General features: G+C 42.2%; 1 protein-coding gene across 2 annotated transcripts in view; it reads right to left on the bottom strand.

Moving 5' to 3' along the window:
• GPR108 (G protein-coupled receptor 108) overlaps positions 1–16,471 on the bottom strand; it is a 107,341-nt gene that overhangs the window by 32,354 nt on the left and 58,516 nt on the right. For both annotated transcript variants that reach the window (XM_086963692.1, XM_086963697.1), the window contains 8 exons: positions 14,622–14,701; positions 13,736–13,872; positions 11,071–11,153; positions 10,407–10,499; positions 8,950–9,048; positions 8,351–8,484; positions 870–945; positions 336–409 (listed from right to left, as the gene is read on the bottom strand). In XM_086963692.1, the coding sequence (XP_086819818.1) occupies positions 336–409; positions 870–945; positions 8,351–8,484; positions 8,950–9,048; positions 10,407–10,499; positions 11,071–11,153; positions 13,736–13,872; positions 14,622–14,701 (776 nt within the window). The remainder of the gene's footprint in view (positions 1–335; positions 410–869; positions 946–8,350; positions 8,485–8,949; positions 9,049–10,406; positions 10,500–11,070; positions 11,154–13,735; positions 13,873–14,621; positions 14,702–16,471) is intronic.

Genomic DNA, 16,471 nt, shown 5'->3' on the forward strand with positions numbered 1-16,471 from the left:
GATACAGGAAGGTACAGATGGCATGAGGTCAAGAGCAAGGAGGTCAAGGTGTTTATCCCGACCGCTAGAGAGTTACCAATCTCATGCAGCAATCAAATGCTCTCAGGTTATTAAATGATCACCGAATCCTGTAACATTAATTGCACCTTCAGCTTTGCGCCATCCACTCACAGCATTGGAGCAGGTCTCAGGCACAGTCCTCCATATCATAACATCCAGCACCACACCCCACAGCCAGTGCTACAAACCCATTCCTCAGGAACCCATAAAACACCATCCACCAATAACCAATGTTTCTGCACTAACCATAACTATCAATAGTAGTCGGTACTTACACGTGGGTGATATAATACATAACTGCCAGGCCTTCGAGTGGACGTCCCTCTTTGTTAATGAAGTAGTAGTTGATCTGAGGAGGAAGATGCTTAGCGTGAGTAGAACAGAAGCAGGTTGTACACCAAGAAGGGAGGTAGGGGTCCAATTGCAGCCTCTATTGAGGTTTTCGTGACCAGCTGCATTGGCCAACCTCTGCCCTCCTAGAGGCTCTTGATCATCAGCCAGAGAATTTAGTGCTGATTACTTCCCACAGAGGTCACTACGGTTTTGTGTTAATACAATCACTGCCTCCACCCGTCCAATGCTTCAATTTCAGCTAGCAGCCAGTTCTGCCCCATATATAACTACAATTTCAATCTTAAGCTCCTTCCCATGGGCACGGCACAGAAGCAATTATTGCTACTTCTTAATGAAGGTTCATGATCAGAGAAATTGATTTCTGTGTCCGTGAGGGACTGTGGAATGCAATGTTGCCTTTTACCACAATCTCAAGGAGAATGGAAGAGGACGACACGTTTAATGTTTTTACTTACACTGTGAAAAAGAAGTGCAATGCTTTTGGTGAAAACTAAAGCTGCCATTAGCCAGTGGATCTTGAACACGCTGTACCTGAAAGAAGGAGAATAAAAGTTACTATGGACACAGTATCTACAGTAGTGCAGGTGCACTGTGGAAGTGTAGAATGGACGGCATTCCTGCATTGATGAAGAATGCTTATATTATTTCAGAACGTCTGAAAAGACTGGCATGTCGTCAGTTGGTTTGAAAGGTTTTAGTGGAAAACACCATTACCCTGTCCTTACTGCTGAGTTCGCAGTATTGTATTCTTCAGTCAATCAATCAATCAGCTTTATTTGGCGCAATTTATGTTTAATGTTTTATGTTTAATAAATAAATTATAACAGAGAAACATTTCATTGTTGCGGTGAGCACATTCACGCAAAGCGTTAATCGATACAAGTTTGCAATAAAAACTAATCTCAGCAAGCTTAAAACATTCATGACAAGAAGCAGGATTAAAATGCTTAAAACTTAAAAACACAGAAGTAGAACACATATCAATGAAGGAAGCTCCTAATTTTCATTCAGTGAGTAATACATTTACAAAGAGAGAAACGCATATATACCATATTTAATTGTTGCAGAGAAGTATATGTCATCTAATAGGACCTTATATTAAACTGGGGCAGAACCAGGAAACGCCTTCTAGGTTCAGTAAAACAAAAGCAGCAGAAAAAGTAAAATGAATGGAAGAATGCAAAGTGTGATGATCGCATGGGCAAGGAGGTAACTTAGACCAATTAAACTTTTCAGGAAAAGTATAATAGCAAGTTAACTACATTAAACCTAAACAGAGTTAAAAGAAATCTGTGCTACAGATTAGAAGTAAACAAAAAGGTATGGCTCAATACTATTAACAGATGAAATGAGTAAGTGTTCAAGGAAACAAAAAGATCCACCTCAGAGAGGTTAAAGTATGTCTAAATGTATAAGACATACACAGTGTTTGTTAAAATACCCCTCACACACCAAAAGGGCCCTTGGTGTCATGCTTCATCATCGGGGTCTTCCAGCCCCGCTGCGGGACGGGGCGTGCTACGACTGGCAACTATGCTGGAGCACTCAATTAATGTAAGTGCTATGTGAGGTGTATTGGAGTGAGTAAAGTAGGGTCAGGGGTGAATGAAGAAGTGGTGTTAAAAAATACCTGGCCTTATGGAAAAACAAATTTTATTTTGTCATAGGCTGGTATCGTTAAAAAAGTGGGTCGGAGAAATCATGCAGACAATGTGGTGATTTTCCTAAGGTGTCAGCATGTTTCGGAGCTGTGAAAGCTCCTTCTTCATGACGGAGTAAGATCCCTCTGTCACTCACTATGTTGCTATCAATAAGTTGTGAAAAGAAATATATACATGTGAATTGTTAAAATTCAATACCTATGTTGTCTGATTTTATAGGGTTGTTTCAGAAGCTCTATCAGTATTTCTGAGTATAAGCTAGGAATTAAAGGAGTCAATGCCCCATGAGCCTAAATGTAGAAGGCATACACAGTGTTTGTTAAAATACCCCTCACACACCAAAAGGGCCCTTGGTATCATGCTTCATCATCGGGGTCTTCCAGCCCCTCTGGACGTGAGCACTTCACTACTGCATTAACAGATGACAGTTTCATTTGTTAAACCTCTCAAACCCGAAGGCTCTTGGGGCATTGACTCCTTTAATTCCTAGCTTATACTCAGAAATACTGATAGAGCTTCTCAAACAACCCTATAAAATCATACAACATAGGTATTGTATTTTAACAACTCACATGTATATATTTCTTTTCACAACTTATTGATAGCAACATAGTGAGTGACAGAGGGATCTTACTCCATCATGAAGAAGGAGCTTTCACAGCTCCGAAACATGCTGACACCCTAGGAAAATCAGCACATTGTCTGCATGATTTCTCCGACCCACTTTTTTAACGATACCAGCCTATGACAAAATAATTTTTTTTTCCATAAGGCCAGGTATTTTTTAACACCACTTCTTCATTCACCCCTGACCCTACTTCACTCACTCCAATACACCTCACATAGCACTTACATTAATTGAGTGCTCCAGCATAGTTGCCAGTCGTAGCACGCCCCGTCCCGCAGCGGGGCTGGAAGACCCTGATGATGAAGCATGACACCAAGGGCCCTTTTGGTGTGTGAGGGGTATTTTAACAAACACTGTGTATGTCTTATACATTTAGACATACTTTAACCTCTCTGAGGTGGATCTTTTTGTTTCCTTGAACCATTGCATGGAGGAGGAGGCATCCACTTTAGTACTCCTTTGAGTACTACTTCCTCACTCCCTAACCCCTTGTTTTTGATCCTCGAAATGAGTAAGTGGTCTACACGGATGATCCAACCAAAAATCGATTCTCCAGACATTTATCTGTAAAATTAGGTTTCACTTTATCTCTAACACTATAGATTTCGGGAGTGGGGGAATTTCAGGTTTACCTATTAAGAAAATGCGTCTCTAACATACTAAATCCAAGGGATTCAAAGGCCATTCTCGAAGGAGAGACAATTTAAGATAATGGAATGGTTAAATAGTTTCTCAGTGTTACCCCAAATAGAGAGCCAGAGGACCAAGGGACGTAATTTAATGAAGTCCGTAATATACATGACTTCCAGTTCAGAATGGAGGCCACAACCGAACTATTAGATGGTACGGCTAACAGTCTTCACATAAAGACCCTCACTGGTGATTTTCCGCGCTCTAAATGATTGATTGATTGATCGATTGGCTAACATTTGTATCTTCTTATGGTCAGTACATGCCCAAAGTTCAGCCCCATATGATGCAACTAAGATGCATTTACTCTCAGAAATCTCAAGTATTTCTTTTATTGGTTTTGAACCCATTTCCGCAGTAAATCTAAAAATAGCTTCAGTGCACCTCTCAAACTGCTGCATTCTTACAGTGATAAGGTGTTGCCAAGTAAGGCCGGAGTTCATTGGGAATCCCAGATACTGAAAAGAGTTAACCTTATCAATTGGTATTAAATCAACAAAAGAAAGGACTTTGTCTTTGTCCAATTCCTTCATAAATCTAACTAAGTAACCTAGTAATTCTTTACGACAGTTTGTGGAGCGTAAGGATGGCGTTGTCAGCATAGAGAAGCACTGGAACCAGGCGGTTGTCAATCCAAAGCTTATTGAGACCTAATGAACTAAGATGTGAATCAAGATCATCGACATGCCTGACACCGCTTTCGATCCCAAATCCTTTTGAACGTTCAGCAGAAGGGCTATACTGTACACAAGCTGTAGTGTCCAAATGGAATTGAAGGAGCTGCACCCAAATCCAACATCTTATGCCAGACCTTTCTTCAGTTTACCCTATCTAAATCATAGGACAATTCATAAAAGCTAAAAGGATTGTACTAGCTTTTGCCACAGGTTACTTAGAAATTAGCAAATAATGATGTAAGCATTGGTCTGTGGTTTCCAAGCTGTTGTAAAAGGCGTATTGTACCTCGGACAGGATATGATTATCTTGGGCCCCAAGATTCAAGACTGGCTAAAATGATACTCCTCACCACCTTAACAAGCAAATCCAGGAGAGAAATAGGTCTATAATAGGCTAGGTCCTTTTTATCGCATTTTGAAAACAAGCTCTTGGCATTGCTGTGGGGAGGGGGAGGGAGGGAGGGAGGGTGAAAAGTGAGACACGGCCTGGCGGCCGTGAAAAGTATGAAGCAGGGGGCGGGGAGCAGATGCCTTTGAAGTGAAGCTGCTGGCGGCACCACGCTGGGGAAGCAACAGATGGCCGTGAAGTGTGAAGCAGTGGGCGGGGAGGCAGGAGCAAATGGTAAGGGGAGTCTTTAAAGAGCAAGGCAGGGGGATAGAAGCGCGTTCACGAGCACGTTCACTTCTACAAATCCTCAGCTTTCTGGTTTGACTGCAATAGGTCTCTCTACGAGACCTAAAAAATAGGCACTATCACACACACTTTCCATGACCTAGGGTGGTGAGTATTGGCGGCTGCCCTCAAAACATTGATAACAATTGGTGGCCAGAGGTCTATATTATCCTTAAAAAGATCTATTCTTCAGTCATTTTTTTTGCCTTTATAGAAATGCCCCTACACCAAAAGCGTAGCCCCTCCCTCAAATCTCCAGTGACTTTTCCATACTTTATGGAGCAGCCACAGCTCAACCTCCATTCTGCAGTGCCAGTGTTCTTTGTCCCAACCAAGCTGGGATTCAACAACACTTTTATATGCTAGTGTTCAATTCAACAAAACTGTGATTTACTAGTATTCGGTTACCTCAGGAAAGGTTTGGCTTTGTGTGCCTCAATAGGATTCTTTTACTTAGTTTGAATTAACAACAGTTGTCCCGTCATTTGTATCTTTATTTACTTTTCACTTTGTAGCCTCTATAAAAGCACAAGGATGCAACCAGCAGTGTCCATGTCATAGGTTTTCTTTTATGGTGGGTAGCGTGCAACGTAGACATGTGGGAAGGAGGACAGGATGCGGCAAGGCAACACGGACAGTGGGAGGAAAGGAAGGGGCAAAGGCACTGTGGACAGTTGGGGTGGAGGGGAGTAGCAGGCAACACTTACAGTAGGAGGGAGGGGCAAAGGCAACTTGGACAGTGGGAGCACATGTGGCAATGATTAACAGACAAGACAAACATTGTTTTATGTTGTTTACAAGATGAGCTCTGATAGTCCGAGATACACAAATATTCACTATTGTAATTTTCATTCTTTCTATGTGCCAGGGACTTAAATCTCTATGAAAACAGACCTGCACAGACAGGTTGGTGGTGAAGTATGCAAATGCACTTTTTGTAATGTCTTGTTAGGTCTTTTGCACCAAAAGTGTTGCTTTCTTTGGTCAGGTGCGGACATGTAAACTATCACACTGGCTGCAGGAAATCTGCCTTTTCTGCTTGGTCAGCCGTTGCTTTTTGCCTTTTGCTTAACCCTACTTTTTTGCTTGCTGTAGAAATTTGTTCACTTTTCCCCTGCTAACCAGTGGTATAGTGCCTGCGCTTCCTTCTTTCAAAATGATGAAATTGGTATCCTTCTAATTGGTATAAGTAACATACTGTACCATAAACTAGAGACTTGTATGTTACTGTAAGTTAAATGTGATTATTGGACTGCAGAACCTATGGTGCCATCCACTACAGTAACATTGGCTTCAGGCCTAGCAGTTAAAAACAGCAATTCATCCTTTCAAAACCTCTCCTTTAAATAATAATAAGCACCCCTATGTAGGCCTTGACACCCAAGAGGCAGAGTGTACGGTATTTAAAAGTAGGACATGTAGAAAAGTAATATTAACTTGTCCTTACAGTGACTAGGAACCAAAAGCTATTTTTCACTGTGGCAGGCCTGAATGTTTTATTTAGAAAATCAGCGAAAACATTACAATAACTATATCTTTGGAACAGGACTAGCTAGAAAAATAATTAAACAACTATTTAATAGTTTATTTAAAATTCTATCAAATGGCAAAGTTGTATTTTAATAAATATTAAGGAAAAGTAACTTGAAGAAAGTTATCTTTTTCCCTCCCTAAAGTTCTTGGAGGTTAAATTTGCATTCGCTCTTTTACTTCTGTGAGCCAGAAATTGGCATTTGAATAGGTGTGAAATGATTGCCAGGAGCAAGCAATAGGCTGACCGGAATGAGCAGTGATGACTCTTCTGAACCTCACAGAATATGCAGGGAGGGGCCTGTGAGCATCCAGATTACATAATAATTAACAATTCTTGTGTAACCACTGTCTGATTGCAGGAAAGCCATATTTTTGTTCTACCCAATTTCTGTTTCTGGAGTATAATGGGGGTACAGTAGCTGCCCAAAACTTGATTTTACCATTTGATGTGGGAGGACACTACGATTACCAAAGTACACTACGAGCGCACATACACACCCAGCCCTCAGAGCCCATGTTTAGTGTGATTGAGGACTTTAGCCCCCTTGAAAATGCCCAAAGTGGGTAGGGTTGGCCCCGGGAAAATTTAGCCCATTGGTTAGGGTATGTCCATGTGTCATTCCGATCTACTAGCTCATGCCAGGCATAAATGTGGCATTTCCAGGCACCCAATTCAGGACACAACTGGACCAGAGGAAGATCAGACAAGGACTGATCCTGATGTCTGCGACCTGAGAAGAGCCCTGAAGGACTGGACCTACTCTCTCGCTTGTACTCAGAAAAAATAAGTGGAATCCAACGGTCATAAACTGACTTCCTGTTAAAGCTATGGTATAAAACAAACTACAAGAGTCCTTACCTGCAACCTGCAAGCTGATTGGTGCCAACTGGACCTAGGCATGACCCTGGTGCTGGCCTCTGCCTGCTACCCTGTGAGTCTCTAAATGCCTCCCATGAGGTACTGAGGGGCTTTAGAAGTGTACCCCAGTGGTGGTCTGGGACTTAAAGGTCTAAAGTTAAAAGGTCAAATCTTTGACCAAGGCAAACCTGGTTGTGTATCGGACTTGCCCTTCATTAAGTTAAGTGTCAAATCACACCTAACTCCTGGTCTACCATGACCATTGACTATCACTGGCACCTGGCACACTGTGCTTGACGCTATTCCTACTTAACACTTCAAAAATTCATATAGCTGGTTCCTCTTACTGTATTGTTTTCATGTGGGTGTCATTTTGTTTATTAAATTGTGCTTTATTTTTGTGGGATTTTTATTGATTTGCATTTTAACTTTTTCACTGTTTGGTACTGCACAAACACGTCGATGGTTGTTTTTCACTACATTTAAAAGCATTTCTGTAAATATTATTTGCATGGAAGCATGAAATACCTGCATAATTCTTCAGGCAACAACGCACAACAATGCTACAATATTTACGATGTTCCTTTTAAGGTAAAAACAAAAAAGACATATTGGCTATCAAATGGTCTGGGGAAGACCAAATGGTACCTTTCTAAAAGCACAGTCATGTCCGTATCAACGTGGACAAGGGGGGATGAGGATGGATGGAGGTAAGACAATACTGACAGCGGGAGGGAAAGAGGGGATGGGCAAATGCAGCACAGACAGAGGGAGGGTGAGGCGTTAAGCAGACTGTATAACGTTAAGCAGACTGTATAAAAAACAAAAGAGCTCACAAGTGACACCGCGTGTGGAGTCTTAAGAGAGCCCAAATTTAAAAAATGGAATGCATCTATGCAAGACTATGAACCATAGTGCCATGCCCATTTACATGTTCCACAGCCCAGAACACAACTGACCCCAGTAATCTTCTAAACTGTTGAACTGTGTTCTCCTCTCGGATTCATGCTCACTGCTTTATTACTAGGCTTGTAATCTAAAAATAAGCAACATATTTATTTTGGGTATGGCTGCGTTTAGCAGGACCTGTAGACCTTTTTTGGTTGAATCTATGAGGTCCTTCACTGTTTGGGTTAAAGGAAAGCTGTGCTGGAAAAGACTGGTTTACAACTGCTAAGGACCAAAACATCAAAAAGCTATTTGTGACTCACTTACTTGTGCTTGTGGAGCATATAGACCCAGATGACAGAAGCAGTGAAGAAGCTCCCAGCCATGATGAGATAGAGCTTGAATAGGGGGATCTCTGCTGCAGACAGATAGCCGCCGGGATTCTTTTCCTCGATAACTATCTATACATCCAAAAGAAGGTCAGAATGTCAATGAGGTAAGCACATAGAGACACCGACTGGTTAGTACACACCAAGGTATCCTCTGCACACCCAGACGAGGTGAATATCCAGCCAAAATGTAGGACAGGTGAAGAATGAAATATCTAGTCAACCTGCTCATGTCTGTGCCGGAAACATTGACCCTTCAAAGCATTCAGTTTAATCCCTTTCTTCCATGAACCCAGTATTAACTCTTCACTATATGCACATATGAAAAACATCTGCAAAACAGATGTCAATACCCCAACAGGACTCATATCAAATACAGAGTGCCAATAAAATCCTACTCACTAACGACTGAAAATGGCCCTGCGGATGAAGCCACAACCACTGCATCCCACCACACAGGGATCAGGACCTTACAACAGAGGGCGCCTAAACTAAGATCTCAGAAATTGACAATGCTCTACTCTGGTTTATACTCACAGTGATATTGTACCCGGTGGGCGACAATTGCAGATTGTTGCAGTTGTGGAAGTATAAGTTGTACAGACCTTGTCCCTTTGAGCCAAACACTACCTGGAACTGAGGGAGAGAGGAAAACAATTACTGAAAGCAATCACATGGAGTGTGTTATTGTTCTGTCACATTTCAAATGTTTAACAACTGCAGAAAACGTATTTAATTCATTAATTACGCCATTCATTTAAAAAAGGTGTTGGAACGAAAGTCTCTCCATGATTTGAAAAATCTGTGCACACTGGCCTGGTCCTTTTTGCGGACAAGTCCTCTGTTGTTCCTACAGTAAATTAAACAGTCTTGTGAGTCTACTGGAAGGGCTTATAATTTTACTTTCCTGACCGCCATCAAAGCTTAGTTCTAATGACTGGGGCACACTAACCAAAGTGTACATCTGTTCTGAGCAAATGTAGCTACTACCCCCTCTGCCCCAGCTGGAGGTCTCTGGTGGTGGAAGCACAACTACTAAATCACAGGCACTGGTCTTTTTACTTGAACCTTGTGGGAAGAATACCTACTCAGCCTCCTTGGGTGAAGGTCAGTCAAATTGCCATAACTGGCATCACTTGCATTCCTCACATGTTAGACATGCAAAGAAGCTGTATGCATGCATGTGTGGTGTAGGATTTACATGTCATAAATCCCTTTGCTGTATACAGATGTAGGGCATACCCCTCTCTAATTTCGGAACCATTGTAGAGTAAGGTGGCAATAAAAGCGATGGAGTCCTACTATAAAGAGTATGCCAGGATGCTCACATGCTTCTGGGCCTCCATTCTTGCACACACAAGAAGACCCTAAGTGACAATTTGTGCAACTAAGAAAATTGGAAAGGTTCAATGATGTGAGATAAGCCACTTTATTGAAAGAGAGCACTTCTGCATGACATCTCGAGGAAAGCTCTTCACAGGTCAATCTCTATAATTCAAAGATACAAAGATCAACATTGTAGAATAAAGAAACATGAAGACGGAGGTGCAAAATGTAAGGCACTAGACCAGGGAATAGACAGACATAAGACAAAACGTGAGAGGGAGGATGAAACAAGTGGCAAGGACGTTAAGATGCAACAACTTGCCTGCCGTCTCTAAGTAAGTGAAAGTAGAAAACTAACACTGTAGAACAAAAGGAAAGAAAAGACAAATACAATTTGAAAAACAGGAAAAGCAGATAAGGAAAACCCCACGGAAAACAGAAGGGACGAGAAAACAACCAGGGAAATAGAAGCAGTTGCAGAAAAAAATGAAAGCAATCGAAAACAGGGACCAAAAAGAACGCAATATAGAAAACAGAAAACTTTAGAAGAACATAATAGCCTAAGCTAGAGACAATGAAAAATTAGAAAGAGAAAAGTCCAAGTGGGAAGACAGCAATACTGTTGAAAAAAAACACAAAAAACTCCTGTTGCAGAGCCCTGAACTTACACCAAGGTGATACTCTGGGGGTGATGACTGTAGGGCCAGGCAAAGATCCTTTGTCGGCCCATCTGATTTAACGGCTGTGGATGATGCTGAGATCTACAAAGCAAGAAACTTGTCAAGAACCTTTTACAGAGAACAAAAGTTTAAATAGAGAACCTCACTGCCCACTATCAAAGCCCTGAAACCACCAAAGATCACTGCTTTTAATACAAGTCAGCAAAGGTAATCCTGAGATAACCAGTCATTCGAACAGCCAGCTGTTACTCAGAGCATGAATCACAATTTACCATATTGACAGCATAACTGCCCACCTGCCCTTGCCCTGCTTACACCACCAGCAGTGTCAGAGCTTTACAACTGCAGGTCCACATAGGCACAAGTGGCAGCTACTCAAAGAAACTAATAGCCATTATCTGGAGCATGGTCTCTCACCCACTGTGGACACCAGTGCCTCCCTCAGGCAACTGCCCCCACCAGTCATCCCCTTACAAGAAGAACCAAATGCACCAAAAGCTGTTCCTGGGGGTCTGGGCTACGAAGCAGCCCCCCACCCCTACTAAGGGGAACCTTAGTTGGCTGCAAGGGCCATGAGCTCAGATTCATTAATACCACAAGAGGTTATTTCTCCTACTTATGACAACCTAATGGCTTATGCTAACTTTCTCACCTGCTTTGTCTTTTCCCCAGGTGCTGGCTGTCCAATGTCTGTGTCCCGCTTCTGCAATGGTGCTTTCTTTTTCTGGTCTGACTCTACGATGTACCAGAGGAAAAAGTGTAGGGACAGACAAAAACATGTCAAGTCACCATTGAACACAAGAAAAGAAACAGCATTTATATTCACAGCTGGCCTGTTGTTAATACATGAAGAAGGGAAAACTGCTCGCAGGCATTACCATTTCAAGAAAGGCGAATCAACTTCTAGCAAATGATGAAACACAACTTTACCAAAATGTAACACTTACAGAAAGGAAAAAGGCAAACAGCGAGTAGCAGTAAACATGATAAGAAGAAACAGCTTGCAACCGACTTTAAACATGCAAAAGTCTGAAAAACGACTTACAGTGAGCCATAAACGCACTGAGACAGAAAAAAATAGTTTACAGCCACCTGCAAACATATCAAGGAAGGAGAAGCCGCCCTAAACATATCAAGGATGCCCTGAGCATACATGAACAAACCAAGGAAAAGGGAACAGGTCACAAATAACGGTACCCATATATGGAGACCAGGGAGTGAATGGCTCAAAACCAGCTGTAGGCATGTTAGCTGAGGATGAACCGTTAATAGGCATAAACAGATGAAAGGAGGAAGGACGGACAGCTAATCGCCAGTAGTGAACACATCAATGAACAAGAAAAGAAATTGCCAAGTCTTCTACCACAGAAGAGCCTCGCGTAATCAGATGCGAGACCCGTGAGCAAGGATGAGTGGGACCCAGGACGTTCACAATCGCATAACATCCCAAGCCCAATGACACATTACACTCAAAGGCCGGATCACACATGAGGTATTTAGACCACAACTTATTTCTGGGTTTCCAAAACAGAGTATTGTGAGTCTTATACAAAGCAGCTTCTATGCCTCTGTTGGAGGCAGCAGTGTTTAGGTCGAGCATGCAATGCTCTCCGAAGCATGCTGTATTAGAGTATGGATTGAAGCCCCGCCCACTCTCCGCCCATATGTGTCATTAGATTAGCTTGTGTCATTGTCCTTCATATATGCTGGTTCTGATTCGTTAATAGGCTTGTTATTCTCTCCTTAGTACCGCATTGTCTTCATTTGTAGCCTCCCTTGAGGACTGGCCCTTTTACTTCGGTTGTTACACCGTGCATCTTATTTAGTATTTAAGCTCTATTTTCTTTAATTCATTTATCCTACTGCAGGCACTACATGCTTTCCTGCAACATTCAGCGCGCTATGCATGCTTTCACAGGGCACTTTTACAAAAAAAGCATTTGTTTGTCAACTTGACAAATAAAAGTTTTTTTTGGTAAAAGCACACCATACCACGCTTTCGTTTTAATAGCCGCTGCGGATCTTTCTTAAGACACGGCTCGTCTAAAGAAAGGAGCGTGCCCTCTTAACGTGAAAGCGCATTTGCAATACAATAGGTCTCGCATTTTTGTAACTTTGACCATTGGTATTGTAAATGTGTTGTTTTTTTAAACACAAATAAAAAGCATTGTCATTTACAATGTCAATAGCTCAAAATCTCGCAATTGCGAGACCTATTGCGTTGCAGGTGCTGGTTATGGATTTACTTCAGGGACAGCAGTATCTGGTCTCTCTCAAACACATCAGCTTTATGGGTCTCAGACATATCAGAATCAGGCTCTTGCACACAGAGCCGTTTTACAGGTGTCATTCATAGAGAGGATTTTTTATATCGATCACCATTGGCAAAGAATGCATGTTTCTCACAAAAGCAGCTCCTAGAGTCTCACACAGACGTTTCTGGGTCTCACACATAGAACAGCCTCTTAATGTCAAGTACACGCACACCTAAACACACGCACGCCTATAATCTTTTTTTTGGGGAGACAGACAGACAGACACACACACGCACATACACACACAATATCTCTAGGTTTCACAAAAAGAACCGTGTCCGAGCCTCACGTGCAGAGACGTTTTGCGTCTCACACTGGGAATGCTTTCTATATCTTATGAGGACAACAGTGTCTAAGTCTCTCTTTCATTCGCACAACAACATCTCCAGCACACCCATTTTGGTTCTCTCTATCCCTCAGCATGTTTCTAGTTCTCTCACACAGCACTCTCTCTGTTACACATACAGAGCCAAATTGGTCCTCATGCACTGATCTATTTCTTGGTCTCTGCCATTCATACCCTCATCCCGATAAGGAAATCATTGTATTTGTTCCTTTCAAGGGTTATCATGGCACAATAAAAAGATGCTTATTATTACCCAACTTATGTGGTACTGGGAACAATTCATGGCATCCTTCATACAGAAAGGTTTCTAGGTGTTTATCTTACACACACTAATATTGCCTGTAAAGGGCCCACACAGAACAGTTGTTTAGTTTCTCTGTCTCCCAGAACAGATACTTAGACACAGGGTAATGCTTGTGTCCAGCAGAGCTGTGACTGTACCTACATGAAACTCAACAGTTTTGGATTTCTTTCACATTTCTCTTTACATTTCATAAGTCCAGTTTACCCCTGAGAAACAGAGCATTTTTTGTACACAGAACACTTAACGTGTTTCTCTTACACAGATTCCTTTCAGCATCTTGCGCAAGGTACACATTCAGCATTTTCCCCAGTTTTTTGGATCCCTCACACATAGCAGCTTTTGGGTTCCATACCTGTTTTAGGTGGACTTGTGCCGAGGGATGGACTGGTATGCCCTGTAGTAGTTTTCAGGGATTTCACCTTTTCTTCATCGCCGAGGGCATCTGAAACGTTCATGTCTTTTAAGTTTCCCGACATCTTAACACTAACGCTGTGACAGCAAAAGGAAAAGAAATGAGCAATGAAGCAATCACCTTCTGTTCTGTTACAGGTCCCCCCTATAATTAATCTCACCTTCAGGCCAAGGAGGAATGGAGTCCAAACATCAGGCCGGAGGTCAATACGTCTGCCATATTTGAACTGACAGTCTAGATACTAAGACCGAGAGCACTAGAAAGGAAAGTTTGCTTGTAGCAAAGATACTGTATTTCAACTGGATATGAACTAATGGTTGCTGAATATGAAACCTGTCAGCTTTTGTTACAAAGGCCATCGGAACCTCACAATATGTTTGAAGCACAATGGTATAAAGGCAACAAAGACTATGTTCATTTGCTGACAGATATTGTATATGTTATTCAATACCAGCCCACATAAGTGGGATGATTTCAGTGCTCTCAATAACGCCATTCCATTGGAAAAAACAAAAAAAAGAAGCTAACTTCAACCGCTGGACTCAGAAATACTAATCAAGGCATTCACCAAGAGTACAGCTATCTCAGTAACACCAGCACTGGGGAGTTGCTCACTGAAACCAGCAAAAATCTCTCTGGGCTCGTAGATCTGTCACTGACAAAGGTACAAATCTTGTTGAATTCAACATAAACACTAATGATAGAATTTCATTTTGTTTGCCAGGTTCCCGACCACACAGATGCATTTGGAAGTGCACCAGGGGTGCCCCAAAAACCCTACCACAAGGAGCGGCTCTTCTTAAGTCGCTCCGCTGCAGGCACTTACCAACTGCGTGTGAAATTGAGGATGAGGAACATTTTGTCCAAAGGCTCTGAATCCAAAACGCAACGAAGAGAGACTTGCTCCTTAAGAGAGAGGAAAGCTCAAGATTAGAGGAAAGTCAAATCCTAACCAAAACCGCAAATCATATAGTAATAAATCCATGATAGCAAAGTGAAAAAGAACATACTCACATGGCAACCAAATCAACACACTTGCTGATAAAGAAAAACACCTCACAAACCCCACTGCAATAATCTTATGTGCTAAAAAGTAGACATAGTATTTGTTGGCCAATAATAGAGAAAACAAAGCAAAGGACCAGAAGGGTTGAAATTGAATGTCAGTTGTTACTTTGCAGATCATCACATCTAAGGTCATTACATTAATAATACCTTTACATCAAATGTAGTTACATCGGAAGTGCCTTTACTTTGGGGGGGGGGGGGGGGTGTATGTGTGCACACACAAACACACACACACACTGATGTAGTTTTATCTTTTATTAGTTTGATTGGTTGTATTATAAATTAATTTTAATGTAATATTTTTAACTACTATTCACTTAAACCTAAACACCATTCATTACCCCTATACAATACGCATTCCTGATACCTAAAGAACAAGTTACTTACCTTCAGTAATGCTTTTTCTGGTAGATACAGTATCTGCCTGTGGATTCCTCACCTTGTGAATACCCCCTTGCGTCAGCAACATTCAGAAATTCTTTTTGTAGCTTTATGCCGACGTGGTCAACGTCATAGAGGCACGGCATCGCACGCAACTCCGCTGACGTCACCGACACTACAATAGGCCCACGCCGGCGTGATGACATCAGTTCCGCCCTTTTTTCCGTGCCTTCGAGGCACACTGACGGACCAATGACAGTAGAAATATACACAGTATACACAGTACACAAATATCAAGGTAACACACACAGTTTGAAACAAATACAATAAAACATTTGAAATAATCAATTCTTTGACAATAAAGTAAATACATTACAGTAACTCTGGTATAGAAGAGTGGACAACGGGGAGGCGGGTGGGTCAGTGAGGAATCCACAGGCAGATACTGTATCTACCAGCAAAAGCAATACCGAAGGTAAGTAAATTGTTCTTCTGATAGATACATCTGCCAGTGGATTCCTCACCTTGTGAATAGAGTCCCACAGCAGTCCCCACTCCCGGCGCGCAAAGTGACCTTCCCTCCTCACCTCAGCATCCAAGCAGTAATGCTTCGCGAAAGTGTGGAGGGAGGTCCAAGTCGCGGCCCTACAAATATCCTCTACAGGTACACCCCTAGACAATGCAGAAGTTGACGACTATGCTCTAGTAGAGTGAGCTCTTATACCCTCTGGAGGTTCCTTACCGGCCAAAGAGTAGCAGATCTTTATACAGAGGATGATCCATCTTGAAAGAGTGCGCTTGTGCACCGCTCTTCCTTTCTTGCAGCCAGCAAATCCAACGAAGAGCTGGTCATCCACTCGATAGTCTCTAGTCCTATCAAGATAAAAGCTCACTGCCCTCTTAGGGTCCAGACGGTGTAGTCTCTCCTCCTCCTTGGAAGGGTGAGGGGGAGGATAAAAGGTAGGAAGGGTAATAGATTGTCCTAGATGGAAGGGAGTTACCACCTTAGGGAGAAAAGCAGCCCTGGTCCTAAGAACCATTCGTTCAGCATGAATGGTCAAGAATGGGGGCTTGGAACTGAGCTTGAAGCTCACTTACCCTCCTTGCCGAGGTGATCGCAACCAGGAAGACCGTCTTAAAACACAGAAGCCTCATGGGACACTTGTGTAAGGGTTCGAAGGGAGAACCCATCAAGTAGGTTAAAACAAGATTTAAATCCAACTGAGG

The sequence above is a fragment of the Lissotriton vulgaris genome, chromosome 1_1 (assembly GCF_964263255.1).
Source record: "Lissotriton vulgaris chromosome 1_1, aLisVul1.2, whole genome shotgun sequence".
Lineage (NCBI taxonomy): Eukaryota > Metazoa > Chordata > Amphibia > Caudata > Salamandridae > Lissotriton > Lissotriton vulgaris.